The sequence below is a fragment of the Rhinoderma darwinii genome, chromosome 1, assembly GCF_050947455.1.
Source record: "Rhinoderma darwinii isolate aRhiDar2 chromosome 1, aRhiDar2.hap1, whole genome shotgun sequence".
Taxonomy (NCBI): Eukaryota; Metazoa; Chordata; class Amphibia; order Anura; family Rhinodermatidae; genus Rhinoderma; species Rhinoderma darwinii.
In genome coordinates, this window is record NC_134687.1 from 440708193 (window position 1) to 440736021 (window position 27829).

Consider the following 27829-nt stretch of genomic DNA (forward strand, 5'->3'; position numbering starts at 1 on the left):
TGCGTGTGAACATACCCCTAGGCATGCGTTTTTTATTTTGGTTGATGAACTCCCATTGAGATACATGAGAGAGGAACAGATGTTAAAAACGCACCTTCTCAACCCAGCCTAATAATAGATCCAACAGATATTTACGAATACTGATAACATCTGTATCAAATGACTGTCAGTCAAAATTAATTTCCAACATTTTGTATTTTAATTGGTTAAAAATTTCAATTCATTAACCAGAACAAATATTTTTAGGAATAATTTTCCTCTAATTTTATAAATATTTCCAATCCGGACACAATATCCCCATAGAAAGATGAAGAACTCTGATGTAATGAGGATAAATGTTTTTACTGGATTTCACTGGATGTAAATATGCATATGGACTGTAGGGCTATTCTAGTAAAAGCCTGGCCTGTATATCGCTCTCTTTTTTTTTTTTTTTAACATTAAATAAATACTCCGGCAATATCCTCCTCACATTTACACACACTGGTAAGGCTCTGTTCATACTTACATCAGTTTTTTACTGCCAGGTTTCTGTTGCCGTTTGACAAAATATCATTGCCAGAAAAAATTAAAATAAATAAAAAATTTGATGAATCCATTATAAGTCATTGGGGTATAGAGGGTAAGGACGGTTCCTACTATAATGTTTGAGGATGAATTATAATAGATCTATCATATTCGTTATGGATCCTGTAAAAATGGAAAATGTTCTTGAATACTACGCAAACACAAATATCACCATTAACATCATATTTATTGTTATTTAGTTTGTTGGTAAAACATATACAGATATATACAATATGCATGAATACTGAAGACTGCACTTTACAGATAAAAAAAAAAAGAAAGAAAAATAACACTCGGTTTTATGAGTTAGTGTCAAAGTCTTCCAAACAAGCATTTAAAAATGAATTTAACAATAGTCAATAAAAGATTACAGATTGCTTAACACACAGCAGAGTAACATTTCCATATTTTACATGTGCAATAACATTTTAAGAAGTTTGCTATGCAGTACTGTACCAGTGTTTTCCCCAAATTCCATGAAGCAAATGTTATGAAACATGAATTGCTCTCACATATATTTTAAAGCTGTACTGTTCATGAGGAGTAATACTTGTTTACATTAAGATTAATTCACATCCTCTCCTGTCTTGTGAAATGAAGGATTCATTAAATTAAAAAAAAATTAAAAAAATACAGGAAAAAAAAAAGAACGTTCTTGGAGAAATGTTACAATCTGGACAATTATTTGAATCAAAAGTTCAATTGGTTCATTACATTTTCACTTATGGGATACAAATAAAAACGTCAGCTATGCAGTGAATCGCGTCAGAATTTTCTGTAATACCACATGTACCTTTTTGTAGAATTTTTTTAAATATAATTTTGTAATAATTATAAATGGGACATTTATTGGCTGGTATAAATGTTGCAAGGTAGTATTGACCAAAGATGCATCATTCAATAATATGTATTTATATGACAGTGTACGTCCTGAAAACTGTTTTTTTTTTGTTTTGTTTTTTTTAGAATACCCATTGTTGACATTGATAAACATTATACCTAAAATATAAATGTTCTTACACAAATAGGCCACTGGAGTATGTAAGAGCCCTAGCAGTTTCTTTAAACTGAATTTATTGGATACTAAGTTGCGATTCTGAGATTAGTTACCGCTTACCCCTGGCGGACACTTTAGTCGAAAAAGATTCCAATAGAAGAATTATGAGGAAATGTGTATTTTAGACATACATTTTAGCTTGTCCTGGAAAAAATGGATAACAGTGTACCCCTAAGAAAAGTGTCAATATGTACTCCATCCCACCCTGCCCATATGACCTAACATTATCTGCACATTTAATACATCATTTTAAATCAGCTTCTTTGACATATCTAAAGATCTGAGAGATTAGCTGTTAAAAAATATCTGTGATACGCTGATAGAAGAGCCTCATTCTTCTAAAAAAATATATATATTTTTTCCATTGTAGTTTGAAAAAATTAACATCTTAAGTATGATTGGTTTCTATGGGCAGAACCACTTTTATTTTGGCAGGTGCAGAGTTTGTAGTCAGGCTCGAACCCTGGTGCCTGAAGGAGCACAAAGATCCCTATGCCACATAAGAAGACACCAGTGATATAAATGGCCCATGGTAGGTGGGTGGGGGGCTGTTATAGATTCCGCATTGGGGTCCAAGAGCTTCCAGTTAAGTCTTTGGGGATAATCCAATGAAAATGTTTATATGTTTAATCACTGGGGAACTGCTTTTCAGTAGATTAGAAAAGTAGAATAAATGGATGTATAACATACAGAAACCAAATAATTGTTAATCAGTGCTAATGCTACAATTGGCTTGTCTCTGTTATACTAATATTAGCTGTTATCGTACATAATATGATATTACATTGTATAATAGCTGCCCCCACTATAGGGCTGTAGTGTTTCTTTTTATTTTTTTAATCAAGTCAGCCACTTAAGAAAGTGAAGGTATTTTTACAGAATTATGGTCTGGTTCCAAAAAAAATAATTCTGCTTATATATTAATGGGAAGATATATACTAGTACAACTATAGTTTAAAGATTTTCAGAGTTTTAAAAAATTCTTATGTTAGGCCTCATGCACGTAGCATTGCTTGTAGTGGGGAATAGTGTGCCATATGGAAGCACCACACAGAGTGCAGTATAAGTCCTTGCTGGGGACCCATGGTGAACTCCGTGCATTGCCGAATGCCTCCTTGCACACAAATTTTCTGTGAGCATGATACTTTAGGGGAAGTGATCGCAGCTAAAATTGATAATAAGGATGAAGAACCCTTTGCAAAACCAGCACAGAAAAACACAAAATACAAGAAGAACTTTAGTGTGACTTATATAGCAATATATTTTAATCTTAAAAGTGGAGCTTTGCTTACACACGTCACAATCTCAAGACATTAAAATTTAATTTGGACATTTTGAGAAATAAACCTGAATATGCAAATGTGCCCAAAAAAAAAACAACAAGAAAACTGATATTGACTTGAGAGTGGACATACCACTTAATCCATGGATTACTGCAACTACATATACGAAAATGTTTCATAGTCATCTATTTGATATTAAGGGGCCATAGGGTGAATTTAGATGAATGTCAGGTAAACACTGCAGTATTAAAGGGGTTTCCGAGACTTAAATGCTTGCAGATCAGCAGTGAATGGGACTGAGCTGCGGTACCAGGTACAGACGCCTATACAAACAAGCCGTATTGCCCATGTAAACAATAAAGGGAATGCGACGGTTCATTCTGATCGGCGGGGTTCCAGGGGGTCAAACCCCCACTGATCCTAACATTGATGGTCTATCCTAAGGACTCCCACTGATCAGCTGCTCATCTTTCGGTTTGGTCATCAATATTTGAGTCCAGGAAATTGTCCTGATATTGTTTAAATTTTCGGCCAGCATTTATTCAAGAAGTTTTCAGGTATATATCCTGTTTTGTGCTTGTCACCATTTAATATGGGGTCTCACTGTAAATATTAGGTTTCTATTATTATAATAATACTAGCAAATCATAATTGTAATGGCTAAGTGACAATAGAAACTCCAGGAAAAAAAAATATGACACCTTTAACGTAAACATTATAATTTCTGTACACATCTAAGGAGATCAAATGCAGTAAATATTATAATTTCAAAAGCACAGAGATAATATGATTCATTTTTCTATCGTTGTTTATAGAAAAAAATACACTTTATATAGAAATAGAACATGATGACATGTTAAGCTTTGCTATTTTTCTTTGTTTTTTGGTTTTATTAGCATGTCTACAGTAAAATTTGCAAGTATAATACACTTCTAGGCATGTATGTCCATTTTGCAATACACGTAGGCTTTATAGAAAAAGGAAAAACTTGGACTTAAAAATGTTGCAGTTTAGATTCGATGGCTTCAGCTGCAGAGACTAATTTTTTTCCTTGTTGACATTGAATGGTGTTAAACATGATCTAGTTTTTTATTGTATACATGGATAAAACACTGATCTGAAAGACCAATGGAGCAACACGTAGAAGGAATGGAAGATTGTCAACCTTATGAGCTTATTTGTATTCACCCATCTGTTCACCACTTACATTGATAATCCACTTAACAAAGGGAACTTTCTACTAGGCTTGGCTTCCACGGTGACTTTTGGTAGTGGTAAAATCAATGCTTATCTACAGGCAGGAATTCTGACACGGTGATCCGTCCCCGCAGAGAAACATGGAGGTGATGTGATGGTCGCGGTAACTCCCTAAAGTCATTGTGGAACCTTAGACTTGTCATAACATGTCACAGAGAATATACAGTACATAGTACTGGTTCACATACACATAAAAGCCCCCAATAAATATGAATGCTACACGTTTTTCTATGTTTGCTTTGATCTTAATAGAGAAATATGGCCGTGTAATTAGGAGTTGTTTTACATGAATATTCCATTACACTTTTCACTTGTTTTAAGAAGAATCTGGTTTATTTGCTGTTATTTATTGCCTAAAAATGCGCCAAGCTATGTTCCAGTTTTCTGAACTGTTGAGGCATTACCAATCAGCAATATACCCTTAAAATACAGATCTGTCCCATTTCCTCTTCAAATACTGGTTTTCTTTTACACTCTAAAATTCTAAATGCAGCCCCTTCTAAACAGAGATGCGGCCGACTACTTGACTGACGTATTTTTTACTTAAAAGTGTTTTCCAAGTTGATCAAAAAAGTGGCCAAGGGGAAGGAGGGAATGTCACTGCAGCAGTGATGACATGCCCGTATACCCACATGACCTGTTCAGCAAATCACTGGCCTCGCTGAAGGCAGCGATTGAATGCACCGATCACGTGGGTTTACGGGCACGTCATCGCTGCAGCCATGTCAATAAAGAGCGGAATGGAGGAGCTAAGCGACTGCGCTATTATGCCGGGGAATCGTCAGGCGAGTAAGCCCTATTTTTTATTTTATTGCACACCCCCCATACCATGGCTACATTTTTATGAACTTGGAAAACCCCTTTAAGGCAATTCATTACTTCATTAGTCATGCAATGCAACACCCTCTAGTTTCAGAAATACTTAGAAGATATGGACATGTTTCTTCAGAGACTTGGGGGTCTGTTTTGAGAAGACATATGTCCACCAAAGTGAAGGAATGGATCCTCCGAAGTCCTGGGATATACTTTCTACAGTATGATTTCATTATCAACAGTCCAGCAAAGATCAAGGGGAAAAAAACGTATATTCTGCCAAAACACATCAATTCCTCTAGTGCAGCAACTAGCATTGCATTTGGTAAACAAATTGCAGATGAATCAATATGTGGAAAAACTCAATAGAAATACCAGATGAAATAGGATTACACAGTTCATTTTTATTAAAGTTAATCTGTTGGCATTAATTAAAATTCTGCAAATAACAAGTTTGATGGAAATGAATGAGCCTTGCTGAGCATGGGAATATCACAAAACCATGTAACCATGAGATGTATAGCCTGCTGTACTCTGACATTTCTAGAAGTAAAACACTATACAGTTCTGCACAATAATATCAAACGTGTAAATGATATTAATGTGAATATTTAGAGCAGTCACCAGGTAGTTTTTGTACAATAAACTTTTCATGGTTCAATAAATTCAGGCCTACACATCAAGCTCACCTAAGAAGTACCTTCAACTAAAGACAACCTGACCAGTCAGGAGTCAGAGACTGATAACCCACTAACATGTCAATGGGGACAAATGAAAAATAAAATGTGTCCGTTTGTTAACTTGGATATTTAAGCATGGGGCGCGGGAATTCTTGCATTTTACCTCTGTAAGCATTAAAATATCATCTATGTCATTTATCTTGCAACAAATCCCCCAAAAATATAAGCTGACATATAACCTCATGTGCAAAATAGCTGTGAAAATTCATTTAGAGCTTCAATTAGAGTCCAAGGGGGAAAATAATAAATAAATAAAAAAGGTTGCGTAAAATTTTCTTTGCGGGTAATATAAGAATGAGAAAATAGTGAAGAAGGTCCCAACAATATTATTTCTTTTCCCATGGATCAGCTGTGGTCTATTATGATACAAAAGATTAATTAAAAATGTCAACTTTTTTTTCTTACAAAAGAAATATTTTTTTTTATGTAGCACTAAAAAAGGAAAACAAAAGTAAATACATATATAATTGTGACATACAAAAGCCCTTCTCTAGCCCAGATAACCCATACATCAGGATTACAGAAAAACAGGGAAATTACATAAATGAACATAAGAAAAAATGCGTAAAGTGTTTTGAATGAAGAAGAAATAACACTGGTATCATACTGTGGCAAAAAGATCCAAAAATATGAGGTCTATTTCAAACTAACCCTTGCAAGTCCAAAAGCCACTAAGCAGGTATCAATCTAAAAAATTAGTCCACCTTTCATTAGCGGCCTCTTAGGAAAGTGAAAAAAATTGGGGTTTTCTTTCCATTTTTCAAGTTAGGGCAGCAACAAAAGTCCCAAATCTGTTAGAGATATCAGAATGAAGGGATCTCCATGTAGGAACAGGAGTCCTACCCTTTGACTCCCCAATATCATCTATGCAGTGGACTGAGAGGCACTGCAAATGGCTTCCATTCTGTGCCGCAGCTGAGGTCTTGTTCTGGGGAAGATCATGGGCTGCAAGGAAACAAGGAACAGGTATTAATTACATAGTTGAATTACGTCATAGACATTGAAACAAATTTACAAAATAAAGTGCAATATTGGCTTTTGTCACAAATGAGACAATAAGGTTCTAAGTGCTTTTAAAGGAACACTAAACATAGAAAATGCACAAAAAAATAAAAATATATCCCAGCACTTCCTCCCTTCATCTCCTTCTTTCATTTGATCCCATTTGTTTCATTTTACAAGTACAACAGAGAAATATATAAATAAATCTTCTGTGTGTGTCCCAGGAGCTCAGCCATGTCCCTCTTCCACCTCCTCTTTGTCCTGTGTCTGGCTGTAAGACAACTGGCTGGAGTAAGAGCCTCCCCTCTCTACCCTGTCTGCAATAGGACAAAATTTCTAGGTTTAGTGTTCTTTTAAGGTGTTATTCAAACACAATTATGTTGCATTTACACTGGTGTTGGGGACATTATCTCCTTGGTATGTAAATATTCATCAAAACTGGGAACAAATCCAAGCCCAGTCCTCTAATTTTTCTTTTGAGATTATTTGTCTTCTCTCCTGTGCTTTGATGTTTCCTATGTTTTTTTATGAAAATGACCAAAGGGAAAATGGATGTCCCAAATGCCAATCTAAATTTACTTAGTATTATGACCCTTCATAACAACCTAAAGCAGTTTATATAGTTATACATTATTACAATTCCTCTGGAACTAAAGCCAAAACTGACCCACACACTTTTCCAAGATAGGTAAGGGGGATTGTCTAGGATTAGAAAAATATGGCTGCTTTCTTCTTTAAACAGTGCCACACCTGTCCATGGGTTGTGTCTGGTATTGCAGCTCAGATCAATTAAAATGAATGGGACAGAGTGCAATACCACGCATAACTTGTGGACAGGTGCGATGTTGTTCTTGGAGGAAAGCAGCCATATTTTTCTAATACTGGACAACCCCTTAAATTTAGTTTAAGTAGATGCAATGTACTATGAGGCCAAGTATCCCATTAAATACCCATCCTGGCCCCCACGTAGTTAAAGGGGTTTCCCAGTTTCTGCTCAAATCTCCCAAAAGTGCTTATTTGCTTGGCTACACATGTATATGCAGCACTGCATATAGACCTGCTGGGTAAATTGAACTTTATACATGCAAAGCAACCATAGAGGGTGCCATATTAAGATAATCCATAAACAATTACATGGTGTCCATACAACCATGGCCTCTGCAATCTCAGCTCAGGGAATGTATCACTTACATCCTTCGCTGTGCCCGGTGGGGCTTATAATCAAATTCCTTTTTCTTACATTAAGTAGGGGTAATTTCGCAGGAAGCCAATTAACCTATCAGTATGTTTTCCTGATCCCACTTTATTGCACATTGAAATAAATTCTAATTGTTAGGAGTACTAAAATATAATCCACAGTTTTCAGTGCCAGCTGTTGACTTGTCGAAGACTAAAGAAACGGGGCATTATATTTTTCATCCAAAATCTATTAGTAATGGCAACAAGGTAACAAGATGTGGAGGAGGTTGGGAGTTGATGTTTCCTACAGGTCAAAAAAGGTAGAGACCAAGAGGGAACTGTGCAGCAACTATTCTGGAGCATTGGTAAGGTTTATGGTTGCCATAAATGCCCTTCCATGATGGGACTCTAATTGTTATCTTTGATGTCTTGTCTACTTGTAAAATATAAGGAAGCTACGTAATTACAATTTAGCCTTTTAATATTGCTCAGCCTTTGCAGCAGACACCAGAGTAAATTAAGTAAGATATTTCTGCGACTTCTCTTAATGGCGTGAACATTAAGGTGACATTTTATGACTATACTGAATATAAAGGTATAGCCTGTACAAGTCTAAAGAACACATAAAAATATTATGGTGTCAATTTGTTACATTATATCACGTATACTTAATATACTTGGCTAACACACCTAAAAAATACTGACAGTCTGAAATATATGCTTTGCTTCTATCCATCTAGAGAGTTAACTGAGACCGTTTCTACAAATAAAATTGCTAATCTGAAATACTACGGCAACACTTGGGGCTATTAAACAGTTAATATATATGGGGGATTTAAAACATTTGTTATCTCAGAGGCAGCAGTGATAAATTCATTTTACCGCATCTTTTAAATATGCATGGCATGTAATGTAGCATGGAACTGCAAAGGGGAAGGGAAGCCGAAGATAACAGCTTTACAGTGAGAGATAGCATAAGTACTTCTGCTTTTCTGCTCCAGTGAACTCCGTGCAATGAGGATTCCAGAAAAACCTTGGGATGTGTACTTCAGTCATATTTTGTTTAACAAGATGAACTTATATGATTATGGTGTCACATAAAAAAATAAAAAAAATAATCTGTCTAATGTGAAAAACAAAATAGATACATGATAGATAAATAGATATAGAGAAAAGATACTAATACAATAATCCGATTAGAACATAATTAGAAAGATCAATTAATTGGTTAATTGTCGCATCATAATCTCACAGAATATCAGTATTGTCTCTTACTACAGCTTTTTATGTACCGCACAACATCCATAACATTAATGGAAACCAAAAGATAAATGTATGTATTTGCTTAATGCCAACTATTAAATTATTCAAAGAGCACGTACATAAGCAAAATGTTATACAATATAGAGTTAAGAAATGCAACTATATAAAATGTATGTCTGTAGAATAAAAAAGGAATTATTCCAAATACTTTATAACTGAATTCAGGAAATACAAATAAACAAAGTTGTAATTTCTGCAGTTCGGGAGAAGGGTAAATTTGCCGCAAGTGTGCATTGTGAATCAGAGCATGGATAATCAAGGTGTCACCCTAGTGAGGTGCATCAATCACACAGTTAACCCCTGCTGGTCTCCTCAAGAATGAGGGCTCCGAGCAACACAAGAATTATGACATAATACTATTTTAAACCAGAACCTTTATTATCATTCAGAATAGGTTGTGTGGACAGAACTACACATCTACCCTGCACTAATCCAACATAAGGGTATGGGTGTATATGCACAGAGAACCTTCGCCAAAATAAGTATTCATCATAACAAGCGGAAACCACCTCACTTCTTCTTACATCAAGACAAAAAAGAGAGCTGCTTATTTGTATAAAAGTTTTGTCACATAGTTTGTAGATCTTAACACTTAAGACAGGGTTTAAAAATAAGATTAAAATACCTAGATGTTGCTACGCTGACCAAAAGACCAGAGTAGGAATAGTTTACCCAAAAGTAATGGTATGAGGAAGTCAAATGGGAGATTTCTCACAACCTACATACGTCCGTTTCCTGGCGGACCATGATATTGACATTGGGCTCACCAATCCAGATACATGTAGGTCTCTGGGATCACCCAGCTTATATACAGTAAAGCAAGAAAGTCAATGTAAAATACGAGGACAGTAGATAACACAAAATGCTTAACATTATGGCCAATATTTACCAATGCTGTCTAATAGAAAGCGCAAACAGACCAGGCAGGCACAAAATTTATCACAGTGGTGCATGGTAAATTATAATTTTGGGGCATCTTGCATGACCTGTCAGACCCTTTTCTCTTCCTTATACAACATTGATTTCGCTTATTCTGTGCCAGAGTTTTGTACCAGTTTTTAGCCTCACATTTTGAGTCATGCCCCTTTAGGGTAAGCCATACCCCTTTCGTACTAAGCCACATACCCTCTTCTAAATGCTTCAACGTACAAACATTAAAATTGCTTCAAACTGTGCCAATTTGTTTAAAAATGTGCCATATTTTTCGACACTTTCTAGATAAAGACACAGTAGTTATCTACCTTTATGTGTTTCTAGAGTGTAAGGGCCCTTTTACACGGGCCAACTATCGGGCAAATGAGCGTTCACAGAACGCTCGTTCCTGATCATTATCCTGTGTAATTAGGGCACCGATCAGCCGATGAACAAGCAAACACTCGTTCATCGGCTTATTGTATCGTTTTAAATGCCGAAAATATTATCGTTGTCGGTAGCACATCTCCCGGTGTAAACAGGGAGACATGCTGCCGACATGATACAAATCTATGGGGATGAGCGATCAGAGTAATGAGCGCTCGTCCCCATCCATAGCTCCTTGTGAAAAGAGCAAATGAGTGCCGATCAATGAGATGTCGGTTTGAACGGCGCACGTTTACACAGCCCACATCGGGTTGTGTAAGACCACCCTAAGAAAGCTATTGGTTTGAACAGCAGGTAAGTAGAGTCACTCTGGTTCAGTAATCCCAATAGACATTTAGTTATTTGATCTGTCTGGAGGAAGGTCGGCCATAGATGAGCAGATAACAGCCATCCACAGATCTCCTCTGGAAAGATCTTATTCATCTCGGTGGCAAAGCATGATCAGTACGTGCTTTTGTGTTGACTGGCAGAGACTTTCCAACATATTTTCCAAAGTCTGTGTATGATAATAAGCACTGCCTGAAGCATTCTCTATCTCTCCCCTTCATGACCTGATTCTTTTCCTCAGCTATAAGATTGGGCCTTAGAATCAGGCCACATACGTAGGGTCAGCATTAGTGCATAAGCAGCTGTACAGTATGAGGGATAATGTTTAGAAGCCAGAAGTGTGCAAGTATTGTAGTGTCTTATAAACATTGCATTATATTGCTCCGTAACTGTGGCTTACACAATATCCCCTACGGCAACTAATCATTTTCTAATCTTCACTTGTAAAATAACAGATGAAAAAGCTATATGGTATCCATAGACAACACAACATATTGAATATATAGGAGGACTATTGCACAACAAAAACCACATCATGAATTGGACCAACCACACAAATAATAAAATGGATGGATCTAGGTTGAACAGTGGTGTGGATACTACTAAAATAATCTGGGCTCCTTGCGACCCTTCCATACATGATAACATTCTAAAGAGAACCGGAGGGGGGGGGGGGGGTGTTTGAAATGGCTTCACAATCCAGCTCCGTGTGAAACTAGAGTGACCATATAAAGACATAACATAAGAGATTTTACATAGGGAACAGAAAAGTTCAGACAAAGAATAATAACTAAATACGGAATATATCTGAATTTCAAAAGTAAAATAAAAGATGGTAAAATCAATAATATATATATATATATATATATATATATATATATATATATACATATCTTGTGCATCATGCAAACTGCGCAGATTCTGTATGATACCCTGAATGCGAAGATTAACACTGAGAATTTTGTCAGTCTTTGTGTACTGTTTTTGTCACAAGAAATCTGAATCAAAGAAGAGGACTTTGGAAAGAGTGTAGCCATGTAAAGGTCTGGTGAAGAATCAGCTCCCTTCTTTCAGCCTGCTCACTAGATTAAAGTGACAAACAGGAGGTGAGGATCCCTAGAAAGGCTACTCGCCTCGGGGCTTGTCCCTTACACTTATTCAAAGGCTCTGACAAACCATCAGCTACTGCTCCATGGCTGCCCATACCCTAACACAGCATGAGACCAGTATGCAACAGCCATCCCCAAGGGGCAGCCAACCGTGAATCCCACTGCTAGAGATCTTGTTAAGGCAACATCGGTTCATTTGGATCATATATCTGGAATGGTTGATCAGGAACCAGCCTGATCTCAGATTGCCATTAAGACAGTTACTCTCTCATCTCAGTTTACGGCATTTGCTGAAAATTACAAATTGCACCAAGAATAAAGAGAGTGTGGTTTATGTCTTCTCACTGCCTTAGGACAGGACGTAGCAATATGTCTGCATGTGTGTGTGTTTATTTTCGACAAATCTTTAAAATGGCATTCTGACATATTGGTTTTGGCAGATAAGGTTCTAATATTGAAAAATCGTCCGTTTCAAGGGATTTGCTCTTAAGAACAAGTCAAGAGAAAATCCAAAATGCGTTGGGTTTGTTACTCTTTATATCTTTGTTACAATAAATTCATTGACTAATAGATAAATTGAAACAAAGCCGAGCAAATGTATTCAGTTCTTCAACGTATGTTTACATTTCTAGAAGTCTGATGTATTTCTCAAATATAATATAAGTGTTTTCCTCTTTCCATAGCATGACAGAAAATCATTGCAGATATGATTTATTTAGAACATAGAACATAGTCCAGCAGAAATGGTTATCAAACAGGCCCTGACACTATATAGTGCTGTAAAAAAAGATTTACAATTTCCTCTATTTTTGCATATTTGTCACACTTGAATGTTTTGGATCATCAAACTACTTTCAATATTAGGCAAAGATAACCCAACTACACACAAAATGCTGTTTTTAAATGATGATTTTATATATTGAAGGAAAAATGCTGTTCCTGGCCCATGTGAAAAAGTAATTGCCCCTTAACTACTAAAGCAACTAGTTAAAGAGGCACGGCAGGGAATCTTTTTATTCTGGTCACCATTTGTAAAGTATACCCGATAAAAGGTAGGGCAGGTCATCGTCTTACCGTGCACTTTGTTGCCGCAATTATGTCACGTGACCGCACTGTGACCGGCCAATTCCTACAGCGTCTGCCGTGTAGACCGGAAGTCACTTTCACTATGAATTCCTATGAGACGCTCAATGGGAGTCTCATAGGAAAGCATAGTGAAAGAGAAAACGTTTTATTAGCTATAATATGCACCATTAAGCCATATCATTAAAACCACTGACAGGTGAAGTGAATAATAATGATCTCGTTACTCATCACTCGTCAAGGGGTGGGATATACAAGGCAACAAATGAATAGTCAGTTCTTGAAGTTGATGTGTTGGAAGCAAGAAAAAAGGGCAAGCGTAAGGATCTGCATGACTTTGATAAGGGCTAAACTGTTGTAGCTAGACAACTGGATCAGAGCATCTACAAAACTGCAGGCCTTGTGGGATGTTCCATGTATGAAGTGCTTGTACCTTCCAAAAAATGTCCAAGGAAGGACAACTGGTGAATCAGCGAGAGGGTCAGGGGCACCCAGGATTTATTGATGCCCATGGGAGGTGAAGGCTAACCCGTCTGGTCCAGAAGAGCTACTGAAAGGTATCAGAGCACACAGTGAATTGCAGCTTGCTGCACAGCCGAAGACCGTTCAGTGCCCATGCTGGTCCCTGTCCTCCATTGAAAGCGCCTACAATGGGCACGTGAGCATCGGAACTGGACCATGGAGCAATGGAAGAAGGTTGCCTGGACTGATAAGTCATGTTTACTTTTATATCATGTGGACGGCCTAGTGCGTCGCTTACCTGGGTGAGCGATGGCATCAGTATGCAATATAGGAAAAAGGCGATGTTCTGCTGGGAAATATTTTTGCTGGGAAACCTTGGTTCCTGGCATTCATGTGGAGGGTACTTTGACATGTACCACCTACCTAAACATTGTTGTACACTAAGTACACCGCTTTATGGCAACAGTACACCCTAATGGTAGTGGACTCTTTTAGCAGGATAATGCACCCTGTCACAAAGCAAAAATTGTTCAGGAATGATTTGAGGAACATGACAAAGAGTTTAAGGTGTTGACTTGGCCTCCAAATTCCACAGATCTCAATCCGATTGAGCATCTGTGGGATGTTCTGGAAAAACAAGTAACTTACAGGACTTAAAAGATCTGCCGCTAACTTCTTGGTACCCGATTCCAATGGACACCCTCAGAAGTCTTGTGAGGTACTTATCTCATCAGGTCAGAACTGTTTTGGCAGTATAAGGGGAACCTACACAGTATTAGGCAGGTGGTTTTAATGTTAAGGCAAATCAATATAAGAATATATATATTTTTTTAATATTTATTTAAATACTACATTTGTCTTATGAAGCAAGGATACCCAGAAATCCTTTTGTTCAGAGTACTGTTCGATATCTTAAAAAACATTTTGACAGTGATATCAGAACAATCGCAGAATGAGGCACTAACTATATCAGCAATAAAATCAACATCATCTTATTGCTGTTTATTTTTGGTTACCTTGAAATATCTCTCAATCGTCTTTAGGGCATCCTTGTAATTTGTATTCCCAGAAGTAGCAAACTCCATCTAGCAGCTACACAGAACCCTAGCAAATGTTCTTCCCTAAAATTAAAAGGAGTTCAATCAATTTTACCAGTCAGCACAGCAGGAGAAAATATATAACTGTACTTACACTGCAAGCAGAGATTCCTATCACAAATTCATTTTCCCTGATGTAATATTGAGATGCAGATGTTGTGATATTTTATTCTGACTGTTCAAGGTGATTGTGGTTATTCTAATAAAGTTTTATTTCTCCTTTTTATACTAGAATTTTATTTCTCTAGCCTCTGTACTTGCAGCTGTAAGCTTCAAAAGATAGTGATAATAGTCTGATCACTAGAGGCCCCACCGTTCGGACCCCTACCGATCATGTGAATGGGGGTCCGAGAACCCAGATTCTCTACACTACACCCGCTGCAGTGAGAAAGCTTGAATGAGATGGCGGTCAAGCATACACCCGCCGCTCTATTGAAGGTCTAAGGGACTGACGAAAACAGCCGAGCACAGTACTCCTATACAGTCATTCCTATAGACTTTGAATGAAGCGGCAGCGCCCATGCTGCTCCATTTAATGTCCTCATGCAGTCGAAGAGCGAGGAGGAACAGGGGATTCGGAACCCCAATTCTCGTGATCGGTGGGGTTCCCAGTGATGGAGAACACAGCGATCAGACAATTATCACCCATCCTGTGGATAGCTCATAATTGTCCATTCTGGGAATACCTCTTTAATACATTCAATTTTAAATTAGATTTATTCTTATTCTGGGACTTGCTACAATTTAAGGTGATAAGAATCCTGAACATGGACCGAGAATAGAGAATAAAAAATACAGCATCGCCTGGATGCAGTAGCCGACTCACCTGGCTGAAAATGGTTAAGGGAACCTCCATTATCCCAATAGGTGAGGGACATAGATATCCTGTGGATATGCCATAAATGTCGATGGTGGAAACCCCCTTTAACCCCTTCCCGGGGTTACGAACGGGATCCCGCTTGAGCGCGATGTTTGTTTAACCCATTAAATGCCACAGTCAATAGCGACCGCAGCATTTAAATTACTAAAAACAGGGGGGCACCGCCCCCCTGTAACATTGCAACGGCCCCCTGTGATGCAATTGCGGGGTGCCGTTGGTTGGCATTTACAGTCTGGGGGCCTTATGAAGGCCACCAGGTCTGCCATCAGGCAGAGCTTCATAGGACAGTGTCAGTATCACGATATACTGTGATACGTTAGTATTGCAGTGTATCATGCAAACAATCCAATGGTCACGGGTTCAATTAAAAAAAAAACAGTAAAATAAAGGTTTTTTTTTAATAATTAAAAAAAATGTAAAAGTTAAAAAAAAAAACTTTTCCCATTTTCCCTCAAGCACACTGTAAAAAAAATAATAAAAATTAACATAACTGGTCTTGACGCATTTGTAAAAGTCTGAACTATTAGAATATATCATTATTTAGTCCGCTCGTTAAACACCGTCAAAAATAAAAAATGTAAAAACACCAAAATCGCTGTTTTTTGGTCACTTTATCTCCCACAAAAAAATTTAATAAAAAGTGATCAAAAAGTGTCATGTACCCTAAAATGGTATCAATAGCAACTACAGTTAGCCCTGCCAAAAATAAGCGCTCATACCACTCAATCGACGAAAAAATAATAAGTTATGGCTCTCAGAATATGGCGACAAAACACAAATTTTATTTATAACAATACGTTTTTTCCTTGTAAAACATAGAAAAAAACTATATAAATTTGGTATCACCGTAATCGGATTGACCCACAGAATAAACTTAACATGCTGTTTTTACTGCACCAAGAATGCTGTAAAAACAAAATCCCCCAAAAGATTGAGGAATCGCAGTTTTTTCCCTATTCCAACCCACAAATATTTATTTTCCAGTTTCCCACTACATTATAGGGTACAATAAAATGGTGCTGTGAAAATCTACAACTCGTCCCACAAAAAACAAGCCCTCATACGGCAATATTAATTAAAAAAAATTAGTTATGGCTTTTGGATGGTGGGGAGGAAAAAACAAAAATCAAAATCAAAAAAATGGCTGCGGCAGAAAAGGGTTAAAGTCTAGTAAAGTCTGGAGGTTGATGTGTGATTTGACCAACGTACTTACACAAGGGCGGAAACATTTTTTTTTAATCAGGCTTCCCACCAAAATGTATTAGCAATCCCAAAAACCACTGGTAATAATAGTCAAAAATATCCAACAATTTTTCATGGCTCTCAGCATGGGTCTATTGTGTTAAAAATTTCACTGAGCTTTTTATAATTTTATCCTGAATTGTCTTCACCAAGATTTGATCTATTGTGTATGGACGCCTTTAGGTAGAGAGATATTGGATAGTAGAGAAATGTCTTTTGTCTATCCTGACAAAAGATTCAGTCTTCTTACAGTACCGACAGTCAACTGTTTTGTAATGTCTGTGCGCTGCTTGACCATCCTTCACAATGAGGAAGTTGTAACAGACCGGCCAGGAAACATAAGGCTTCATAGTCTTCCCTCTGCTATTTGTCACTGAGGACATCACGCCATGACTAATGACAAACAAGTGAAGCACAATGGCGTCTCCAATGGCTTCGTAATATTAATAAAGTACAAAACCTGTATGTATCAGACAAGTAAACGGCCTTCAGACGAAGAAGCACAAGTTCTGCAACGTCTCGAAGTAAAATTGTACATGAGAACATCATAAAGAGACCGTATCTGATAACAGATCTGAATGATTTATGCCAGCTCCAAGAATTACTCCTCAGATGGCATTTTACACAGGTATATATGTCACCTCACATATATTACATTATAATCCAAGCAGTGTCAACAGGAGGAGTTAACACACATGTGTTATTGTGCTCGTAATGGGCCTAAACTCTCTGCTTAATGATCTGTGTCAAATGTAAGAAGAGATTTTCCTCTATCTGAACCAGCTGCAAAAACAGCTTTTCTGTGCCTCCATACAAAGACACAATAATCTGATGTCTCATAATGTTATACGTAATAGTCAATGGCTAAAATAACAGCATATGTACTGGAGTGATAACAACAACAACAGACACAGCGGGACGGGACAATTAAAATGATGTCTTGTGCCACGAACATGGACTCCTTCCTAGATAAATACCACATATTAGCATTTATTTGCAGAAGGATTTAGGAAGCAAGGACAAGTTGTACTGCACTCCAGTAAGTTAACATTGATCTTAGAGATGTGTATAAAACACGAGCACCACTACATAACCTAAGTGCAATAAACTGTCTATAATACAATAAAAGAGTAATAAGTAATAATAATAATTTGCTATGTTTTCATGGAAAAAGGACGACTTTTTGTTCTGCCTGAGGAGCGTTTACACCTTCAAGTGACTTATAACTATTGACTTCCATGTGCCTTCCCCGAGCATATGGTTAACTGCTCCTTATTTCTGCCTCCCTTAAATTTCAGCCAGATTCACTGTATATTGTAGTTCGTTTTATTTTCAAGGGATACTCCACAATACAATGCACTTTAAAAGTGCTGCGATCATGGCACAGCTGCTTCTCAGCGAAGGTTGGTCATCCATGGCCAAAGGTCTTACTGACATTGATGGGCTGTAATACATCTGTCTACCTTGAAAATCTTCCGGACCCCTATGTGCTGTGAGATTTCAAGGGTCTCACCAGAAGTGCATGAATTTTAATACTGTGGATATTTTTCAGCATGTTGTAAAATCCCTGTAGCTGTGAACAAGAATTTTGAACGCTCAAAAGTGCGCGTTGCCTAACAGCAAAGAAAGCCTTAGATGAACCAATTTTAACCTAAGTGTTGGAGCCTCTTATAGATATGAACGTAACCAGCAGAAATGAGTAGTAACAATGAGTTACTATTGATAAATTTATCATGGAAAAATAGTAGGAGAATCACTAATGGAAATGCACCACATTTATAGTGTTTTAGGCACTTTTTACGATGATTCATCCAAGGGACCGTGGCTTAGCAGGAAAGGGTGTGCGTGGTCAAGTGGAATGTTGGTGTGGTTTAAGATGGCAAATTGCACCAAAATTTTGGCAAAAAAAAAAGTGGTCTAAAGTAAGCCAAGAGTTGTAAAGTTAGACAGAAGTGTCAGGAGATGCGCCAAATGTATGATCCAGCATGAGCCACTGTGATAAATGTGGCGCATCTAGTCTAATTCTAAGCTGTCCTTATTTAAGACAGTATTAGTAAATCTGCCCCATTGTTCCTGCTTGAAAATTTGACATTCTTGTGATGCGTTATCATATCAAGTCAAATCAAGAACTCTTTCAGTAACAGTTGCAGGAGGGCATATAAAAGTCTATAGCCAAACAAATCTATCCTGAAGCCCTGTTCACACAGTTTTTTGGCGCTGATTTTGAAAAAACATCCAAAATTGCCCCACATTGATTTTAATGGGAGGCAGAGGCATTTTTATCCCAGCCGGGTTTTGGCCGCTCGTGGGAAAAAAAGCAGCATGTCCATTCTTGCCACGGTTGTCTGTAGCAAGGTGCTTGTAAATCGTCATCACTGATTGAATGAAAGTAGGAGTTATCTGAACATATGGTGCAGTTACTAGTTGACTGCTTAATCTTGCTCTATTGATATATATGTATATAGTTATCAGTAGGTTTTTCTTTGTTCCTAAACACGGAAACTAAGGCTGTGTTCACATCAGCGTTCGTTTCCGTTGAGGGGTTCCGTCAGAGGTTTTCATCGTGTTAACCCCTCAGCGGAAAGGCAAATGGAAACCTCAGCTTCCGTTTCCCTCACCATTGAACTCAATGGTGACGGAAACCTAGCTAATGGTTTCCGTGTCGCTGACGTGACAGGGTTCCGTAGTTTTGACGGAATCAATAGCACAGTCGACTGCGCTATTGGTTCCGTCAAGAACAAGGAACCCTGTCACAATGGTGACAGATGGAAACCATTAGCAAGGTTTCCATCACCATTGAGTTCAATGGTGAGGGAAACGGAAGCTGAGGTTTCCGTTTGCCTTTCCGTTGATAGGTTAACCCGACAAAATCACCAATGGAACCCCTCAACGGAAGGGCAACGGCGATGTGAACAGGCCCGTAGTATGTGTTCTCCATCCCTACATCCTCATCCCACTTACCATCTAGCAATAAAATATTTCTATTACTGTTTAAAGAGGTTCTGATTAGAGGGGTTGCAGCATTTGGACCAAATGGTCCCCATTCCTGTCAGAGGTGCCCACGTGCGTGCGTGCGTGTGTGTGTGTGTGTGTGTGTGTGTGTGTGTGTATGTGTGTATGTGTGTGTGTGTGTGTGTGTGTACGTGTGTGTGTGTGTGTGTGTGTGTGTATGTGTGTGTGTGGTTACACTCCATTATAGTCTAAGGAAAATACAACAAGACACTGCCAAGTACCCACTCTGCTATTTCTGTATCTTCCATAGATATTAAAAAAGTGATCAAGCATGTGCAACCACTTCTTTGTCAAAAACGGGGACCAGGCACCCCTGTTCTTGGGATTGGGGAGGACCCCCTGCCAATAAAACATTGCCATAAATGTATTTTGATGGAGAGAAAAAAAACTGTTCTTGGTCTGGGATTGTAAACGACTATTTTGCAAAGATCTGACTTGTTAATTTTAAACAATTATTTAACGTGTGTATTTAAGTGTGTTCGTGCAGCGGTTTTTCAATAGGACGTGATCGATTCCTCTATAACATCTGAGTGTGACATTTGGAACCAGTCATTTCTAGAATGACTACGGACTACTAAAATTAGCTCATCTACACAAGGTGATCACCACAATTGGGCTTGTCAGATAACACAACTTTAAGCATGTTAGATACATTTCAATTACGGTGGCATCGATTGCCATTGGGTAAATTACATGTATCGAGAGGCATTGGATAGGGTTGCACCAACAATTCTATAGTTAAAAACAAATTTCTAGATTTATTTCCTTCTCATTAGTCCCAGAATTTATTATTACCCCCCAAATCACAGGATAAGACAGCAACGATACCACAGAGCTATTCACAAATCTGATTAGGAACTCATATATCCACATCACTAAAGCCAAAGCCCAGCAGATTAAAGGCTCATGCACACTGTGCCATTAAATGTCACCCAAGTCAACGCTCATGTAAGATTTTCTCACATTCACTCTCATATGTTATTAATGAGTTACTATGCGTTGATGCTTGCTCCTATAGTATAGTCATTGTTGCTTCAAGTACACCCATAATGCACCACTATACCACATAAGATACGCTATATGTTCAATACATTTGCATATGTTAACTCATAGCTACCTTCTAAACTGCATAAAGCTGCACCTCCACTATTGGAACTCAGTCCTTGTGAAACGACACATTGTCGCAATTCAACTTCCGATACAACGTCGTTGAGCAGGAGGAATATATGTTATATTTTACAAGTCGCGGTAACTTGGATGTGCGGCCTCAATCCTTTGCCAGTAACCTCACCCAGGGTTTCGATTTTACTCCAATTTCCTTCTCATAATTGTTTGTTACCGTCATACAAGTGTGACCACAAACTGTTGTCTTTACGGACACAGGCGCATGAACAGACATTACTTTTCAATAGATTTTGGATTATTCACCCAATTGAAGCTATTCACGAGTGTCGTAAGGCAGCGACGAATGCTCCCGGTATCACTTAGTATCTATTCTTGGAAGATGATCTGTTTAGCTATTCAGAACAGAACTGCAAGGAGGTCACAGACATTTGGTTTTATCGCATTCATTGTATTACTTTTGAATATTAATAACAGCTTGAAAGAACCATAATGTGATATTATATTTGTTGTTAAAAGGAAAATGGCTTCAGCTTGTAAAACCAAAGCGGTAATAATATGCAGAAAGAGAATCTATCAGGACATTTAACTTTGCATATTATCCAGCCTGCGCAGCTGATGTCTGGGCTCGAATGTGCCGCCGGAGAAGAAACAGTTAAGCTGCAGAACACGTTTCAGGTTTCTCACACTGGGGTAGTCGCTGCCTATGACCTGATCCCCCTCCTTCTGCCTGACCCTTGACATTTCCACTCCGCTTGTCTCCAGCAGACATACACACACTGCTCACAGACAAGGCAGCCAGCAAGAACAAAACAATGTCTCTTAAACCACTTCCAGCAGATCATTTTATAAAATGTTGTGGTCAGGGCAGCAGCAGCACCTCTGAGCAGGAGGGGATCAGAAAAGCTGTGAAAGTAGATACACTTCCCTGTTGATCTTTGTATATTTTGTAAAGATTGTGGCTGTATTGTGGTGTCCTTTTGGAAATTTTGCGTCATTCCTGGAATACCAAGTACTAGAAAGTAAACCCCCCGTGTCTCAAACGTTTAACACAGAAGAACATAATACAGTCCTCAAGAACAAGTATGATGGACCATATTCAGATTTCCATAGCATTAAGCACATACAAATCTTCAGTCATTTGTTTTTATATAGCAACTCTTTTGTGGCTAAAGGGGGTGTAAAGGGTGCAATGACACCCAGGTCCCTATGCATGGGGGGCCCCGATCAGTCCTCTGTATGATAAGAGAAAAGCAGTGCTATTGGACATTTCATGTTACTGGTATAGTAAAATTGTGCTAGAAGACTATGGGGGAATTTATCAACCTTTCCTCACAAGTTTTCTGGCGCAGAAAAGTCGCAAAAGGCACAAAAGTTTAAAAAGACTCAAAGGAGTATTTTACGCTGCCCTCAACACTTTTGGAAAAAAGGGGCATGGCTTACTAAAAGGGGGCAGTGCACCGCGCCCTAACACTATTCTAATAATTTTCGCCAGGAAAATGTTCCTAGCTGGGGTATATATTTCGCTCTGAGGGGTGTAGCAAGGTAAAGGCCCTACCTTGCCCCCCCCCCCACCCATATCAGACTACCCCCCATTGGAAAAAAATCTATATGTATACTCCCCTCACTGCACTGCTTCTCGTCTCCGAGTCCCCTCAGCATGCCGCATCTCATCCAACGTACGGACGATGGGCATTCGCCTCTTAAAGGAGCACTCCCACAACATATTTTTTATTCCCTGGCCCATTAGAGAGGCACATCATGTAAATTGTGGTGAAGGTAATCTTCTTAACAGTGGCTGTATTTGTGAGTTATCCGCTCCTTTCTGGTCCTCAGCTGTGTCATGTGAACAATAGGATTTTCCAACTGCCACAGCGTCTCATGTGTGGACAGGAAGTCAGTTTCTCTATTCATTACTATAAGACTCGCATCGAGGCTGTGATGGCAAAGAATGGAGAAACTTACTTCCTGTCCACACATGAGACTCTCCAACTGCCACAGCTTCCCATGTGTGGACAGGAAGTCAGTTTCTCCATTCATTCCTATAAGACTCACATCGAGGCTGTGATGGTAAAGAATGGAGAAACTGACTTCCTTTCCACACATGAGACGACGTGGCAGTTGGAGAGTCTCATGTGTGGACAGGAAGTCAGTTTCTCTTCATTACCATCACAGCCTCGATGCGAGTCTTATAGTAATGAATAGAGAAACTGACTTCTTGTCCACACATGAGACGCTGTGGCAGTTGGAGAGTCTCATGTGTGGACAGGAAGTCAGTCTCTATTCATTACCATCACAGCCTCCATGTGAGTCTTATAGGATATGAATGGAGAAACAGACTTCCTGTCCACACATGAGACGACGTGGCAGTTGGAGAGTCTCATGTGTGGACAGGAAGTCAGTTTCTCTTCATTACCATCACAGCCTTGATGCGAGTCTTATAGTAATGAATAGAGAAACTGACTTCCTGTCCACACATGAGACGCTGTGGCAGTTGGAGAGTTTCATGTGTGGACAGGAAGTCAGTTTCTCTATTTATTACTATCACAGCCTCGATGTGAGTCTTATAGGAATGAATGGAGAAACTGACTTCCTGTCCACACATGAGAAGCTGTGGCAGTTGGAGAGTCCTATAGCTGGTCACATGACACAGCTGAGGACCAGAAGGGAGCGGATAACTCACAAATACGGCCACCGGTAAGAAAAATACCTTCACCATAATTTACATAATGTGCCTTTCCAACAAGCCACAGAATAAAAATTATTGTGGGGGTGCTTCTTAAATATGTTGCATCTAACGCCAACAAATTGTTTATTAAGACTGGTTTATAAAAACACCATTTAAATAAATCTCTGCCATTGTATACAACAGTATGTGAAAGAACTAGGAATATGGTGAGGAGTCCAAATAAGCAGCATAGCTCCAGGCTACATATCTGCATTAAAAGAACCCTATACATTTATTTGTGTATTTATTGACTCATTATAAAGAATGCTAAAGCTTTGAGAAAACAAAACAAGCATAAAACACAAGTCGTTTCTGCCGGTTCCTGAATATAAAATATGAACTGATACTTCCAGGTACACCTTTAGATCAATGTATATCAAGTGTACCAATGCTATTAGCCTACTATAAGGTCCATGCACACAGCAAAGCGGCATGCACAGAGCCTTGGCAATATGTAATATGCAGTCCCTATTAAAGACCCGTGGTGCTTCTGCCAGTGTATAGTGCCACCATGAGAATATCTCTCTTATACCGCACTCGTTGGAACCAGAGTCCATATGAATTCATGAGAAAAAAAAAACATCTTAGTGTCTCAGTATAAAATCAGAGGCACACAGATCTGTAATATGGACATGTGTATGAGGATTTATAGTATATTATCGGACTCCATATATGTTACTATTGCTTGCTTAGAAATGAACATAAGGTTTCACAGTCAGAACTGTGGATGGGGGCAAGCTGAAATGACTAATACTTTGCCAGTTGCCTCAGTTGGGTGAGATGATAGATAGATATAGAGATAGATAGATAGATAGATAGATAGATAGATAGATAGATAGATAGATAGATAGATAGATAGATAGATAGATAGATAGATAGATAGATAGATAGATAGATAGATAGATAGATAGATAGATAGATAGATAGATAGATAGATAGAATGTGACTTGACTCCTTACAGACAAACACTTCCCCCAAGAAAGGCACAGCAGCAATACTACTCCCAGCCTCAAGCACTGAATACACAGTAAGGCCCTGTTCACACTGAGTTTTTATTTGCCACGGTTTTATGGCAAAAACCACTCGCGTTTATTTTCTTTGTCTGTTGAAGAGGTAAAAAAATCCCAAAAAAAAACACGGCAAAACAACATGCCAAGAAATGCCTGTGGTGCAAAACAACTTAAAAAAACGGTGCTGATTTTTTCAGTCAGAATTTTTCACCTGCAAAAAAAACTCAGTGTGAACAGGGCCTAACAGTATGTTTGTAGTTTGCCAGCTGCTCTAGAACTACAAGTACCAGCTTGTCACCCCTAGCAGGCATATTGTGACTGTTTGCTTTCTTGGAACAACAAATCACAATGTGCCAGGCCCTGTTATACCATGACAGCTTGTATACTGGAGGTTTCTTACTTGTTCCTTTTAGATGCAAATAATGGTTAGTGCAATATGCAATCTGTGATTTCCCTTAGTATTCCCATCATTTCCAAACCCACAGAGAGAGAAAGCGTCTTGCTTCCACTCATCTTTGTGTTTACACTCAAAGACAAAGACATGTCATACATATGTATGAACGCACATATGCAGAGAAGGCAAATCTCATGCCGCAACAATGTCTGCGTCGTATGCTGTCCATTTCAGGGACAAACCTGACGAAACACCACTACTTGTGTACCATGAAATTAGAGCTAGTGTATTCATAGTAATCATTAAAACCCGCTAAGGACATCACAAACAAAATAGTAAATAAAATAAAAAAATATGAAAAAAATAATAATAATTAAAAAAAAAATAATAATAATAATAATAATAATAATAAAAATAAAAAATAAAAAATCATACCCAAAATGAATACACAGGGATGGTCACAGGAAACACAATAAGCCAGTCCCATCAAATATCATGTGCCCCAGTACCTTTTACATGACATGTCTGCGGATTGTACATCTTTTCATTATGCTTGTCTAGTAATATCTCTGAAGAGAGCATTATCTCAAGTGCACACTAAATCTCTTGCGATAACAGTGCTCATAATACTTGTATAAACAGGGCGAGAGCTGATGTAACTTAGATGCTGATATTCTGTATGCAATGCAGTAGGGGGTAAAGCCCACGCTACTAAACAATATCAGGCCTACCGTAAAGTCTACATTCTAATTCATCTTGCAACTTATTCCAGAGAAATATGTATTAACTGACATTATTATCAAAATGGAACAAAGACTTTCAAGCATTTGCCGTAGTACAGGTATTACCATACCCCCTGCCAAGGAGTAGTAAAATACTGTATTGTCCATAGACTTCTGCTGCTGGGTGCTACATTATCCAGCATGGTCAGTGTAATAGCCAGTAGCATCTACACAAAAATGATATTTGGTGGCGGTATTGTGAATTGCTGTCCGTCAGCTGTTCTCCGCCAGTCTTCGCAGCCATGCTGGTTGGCAGTACCATCTGACAAGCAGGGCTCTGTCACAGTGCCTTCAGCTAGATGCCAGGCACAATATACAATCCCCAAACTCTGGTTCAGGGATCTGTACAGTGGAAAATCTTAGCACCCACTATCTTGTCAAGGTCATTTATAAGATATTAAATATACCTGTTCAGCTCCCAATAAAAAAAAATCTGTAATAGACCCCCAACTATCATATGTCATTTATAGTACTGGCCTCCTCATATGGGGCAGAGAGACCCCTTAGACGCCAGGCCCCCTCAGCACTCCTTTATAGTAGGTAGCTTCAATTTTAGAATAGTAAATAAGAGATTAGTGATCCCTACCTAATGAGAGTTATTAGAGCCATGTTATTTCCAATCCATTGACTCTCTGCTTCTCTACAAACCAGGAAAATGAAGGGCGACAGTTCCTATTTTCTCTTGTTATCTCAGATTTCCATGATTACGTACATATTAGTGAATGTTAGAACCACCAGTTAAAAATAAGACGATTGGTGTTTTAGGGTTAGGGACTGCTAAATAAAAATAATAATGAAAAACTGCACATAAAGATGAACTAGTTGAGCCTTTATATCTATCTTTCTAGGTAATAATGGACAAATGTTAATAGAATCTTCCCCGCTTTTTCAGTTAATTTGGGTCCTTCAGGAGCTCAGATGATGGGAAAATATGCAGTTTAATTTAAAGACCTCTGGTCTGCATAATCTGACCCACTCCTGGGAAAACGGGGACATGTGGGGCCATGCGCCGTAATTAACGACCACTACCCGATTTCCATTTATATTGGAACACCGAATATCACCTTTTTTTCGATGTACAAGGCTAAACCACAACGGGCACTCCTATATAGTAACCCATGGCTGGCAGTGTCTTGTATGTTTGCGTCAGATAAACTGTAGGTTTAAAAACACTTCCTCTTAAACTCTGATCCAAATAATTTACTTAATGAGTCACGGAAAACATCCAGCCACACGCACACATTATATATATATATAGATATAGATATATCTATATATATATAGATAGATCTATATATATATATATATATATATATATATACATAAATCTATATATAGATATATTGAGAGAGAGAGAGAGAGAGAGTGTGAGCGAGAGAGAGAGAAATACTATTTTCTACATAAAATTAAATGAAAAAATAAAATAAAAAAAATATATATATATATATATATAGATATATCTATATATATAAATCTGTATATAGATATATAGAGTGAGAGAGAGTGTGAGCGAGAGAAATACTCTTTTATACATAAAATGAAAATATAGGTAAGACATATAGCCGACGTCTTCTTGTGCTGGACGTGACTTTCACACAAATATTACATTCCTTCTACTTGTAATATTTAAAATGCTAATTTTGTTATAAGCGGAGGAGAAAGAGCAGATGACGCCTTTGGGTGAATATAAGAATCTCACCTGTAGCTGCTGATTAGCTGCAAACGCCAACCAGTGGCCCAGTCTCATTAGGTCCTTGCCTCAAATCCATGGGCAAAAAGCTCTGAAAAGGTCACAAATAAAAATTCTGTAGCTATTTTTATAGAATGTGGTCATGGTCCTGACTCAATCTCATTTGAGAGGTGAATGTTCCCCTGGCTAAGAAGTTTGATAGAATGTTAAATATAAAAAATAAACATTTGGGTTGTCTTAAAGAAAAACGTACAAGCTTGGATTTGTTTAATGAAGTCAACTTTTTGCCAAGTTTACAGAAATTATAGTTT

At 38.1% G+C, this 27829-nt stretch overlaps 1 protein-coding gene across 2 annotated transcripts in view; it reads right to left on the bottom strand.

Annotated features, from left to right (window-relative positions):
• Positions 1-808: 808 nt before the first annotated feature.
• Positions 809-27829, bottom strand: part of MN1 (MN1 proto-oncogene, transcriptional regulator) — a 56862-nt gene continuing 29841 nt past the window's right edge. The window contains exons 2-3 of one of the 2 annotated variants that reach the window (XR_012849585.1): positions 14578-14682; positions 6576-6662 (exon numbers count right to left, since the gene is read on the bottom strand). Coding sequence is in view for 1 of the 2 variants with exons in the window: in XM_075830917.1 (XP_075687032.1) it covers positions 6478-6662 (185 nt within the window). In the remaining variant the exon portion in view is untranslated. Of the gene's footprint in view, positions 6663-14577; positions 14683-27829 lie in introns of both variants that reach the window. The other variant, XM_075830917.1, reaches the window with a different exon arrangement.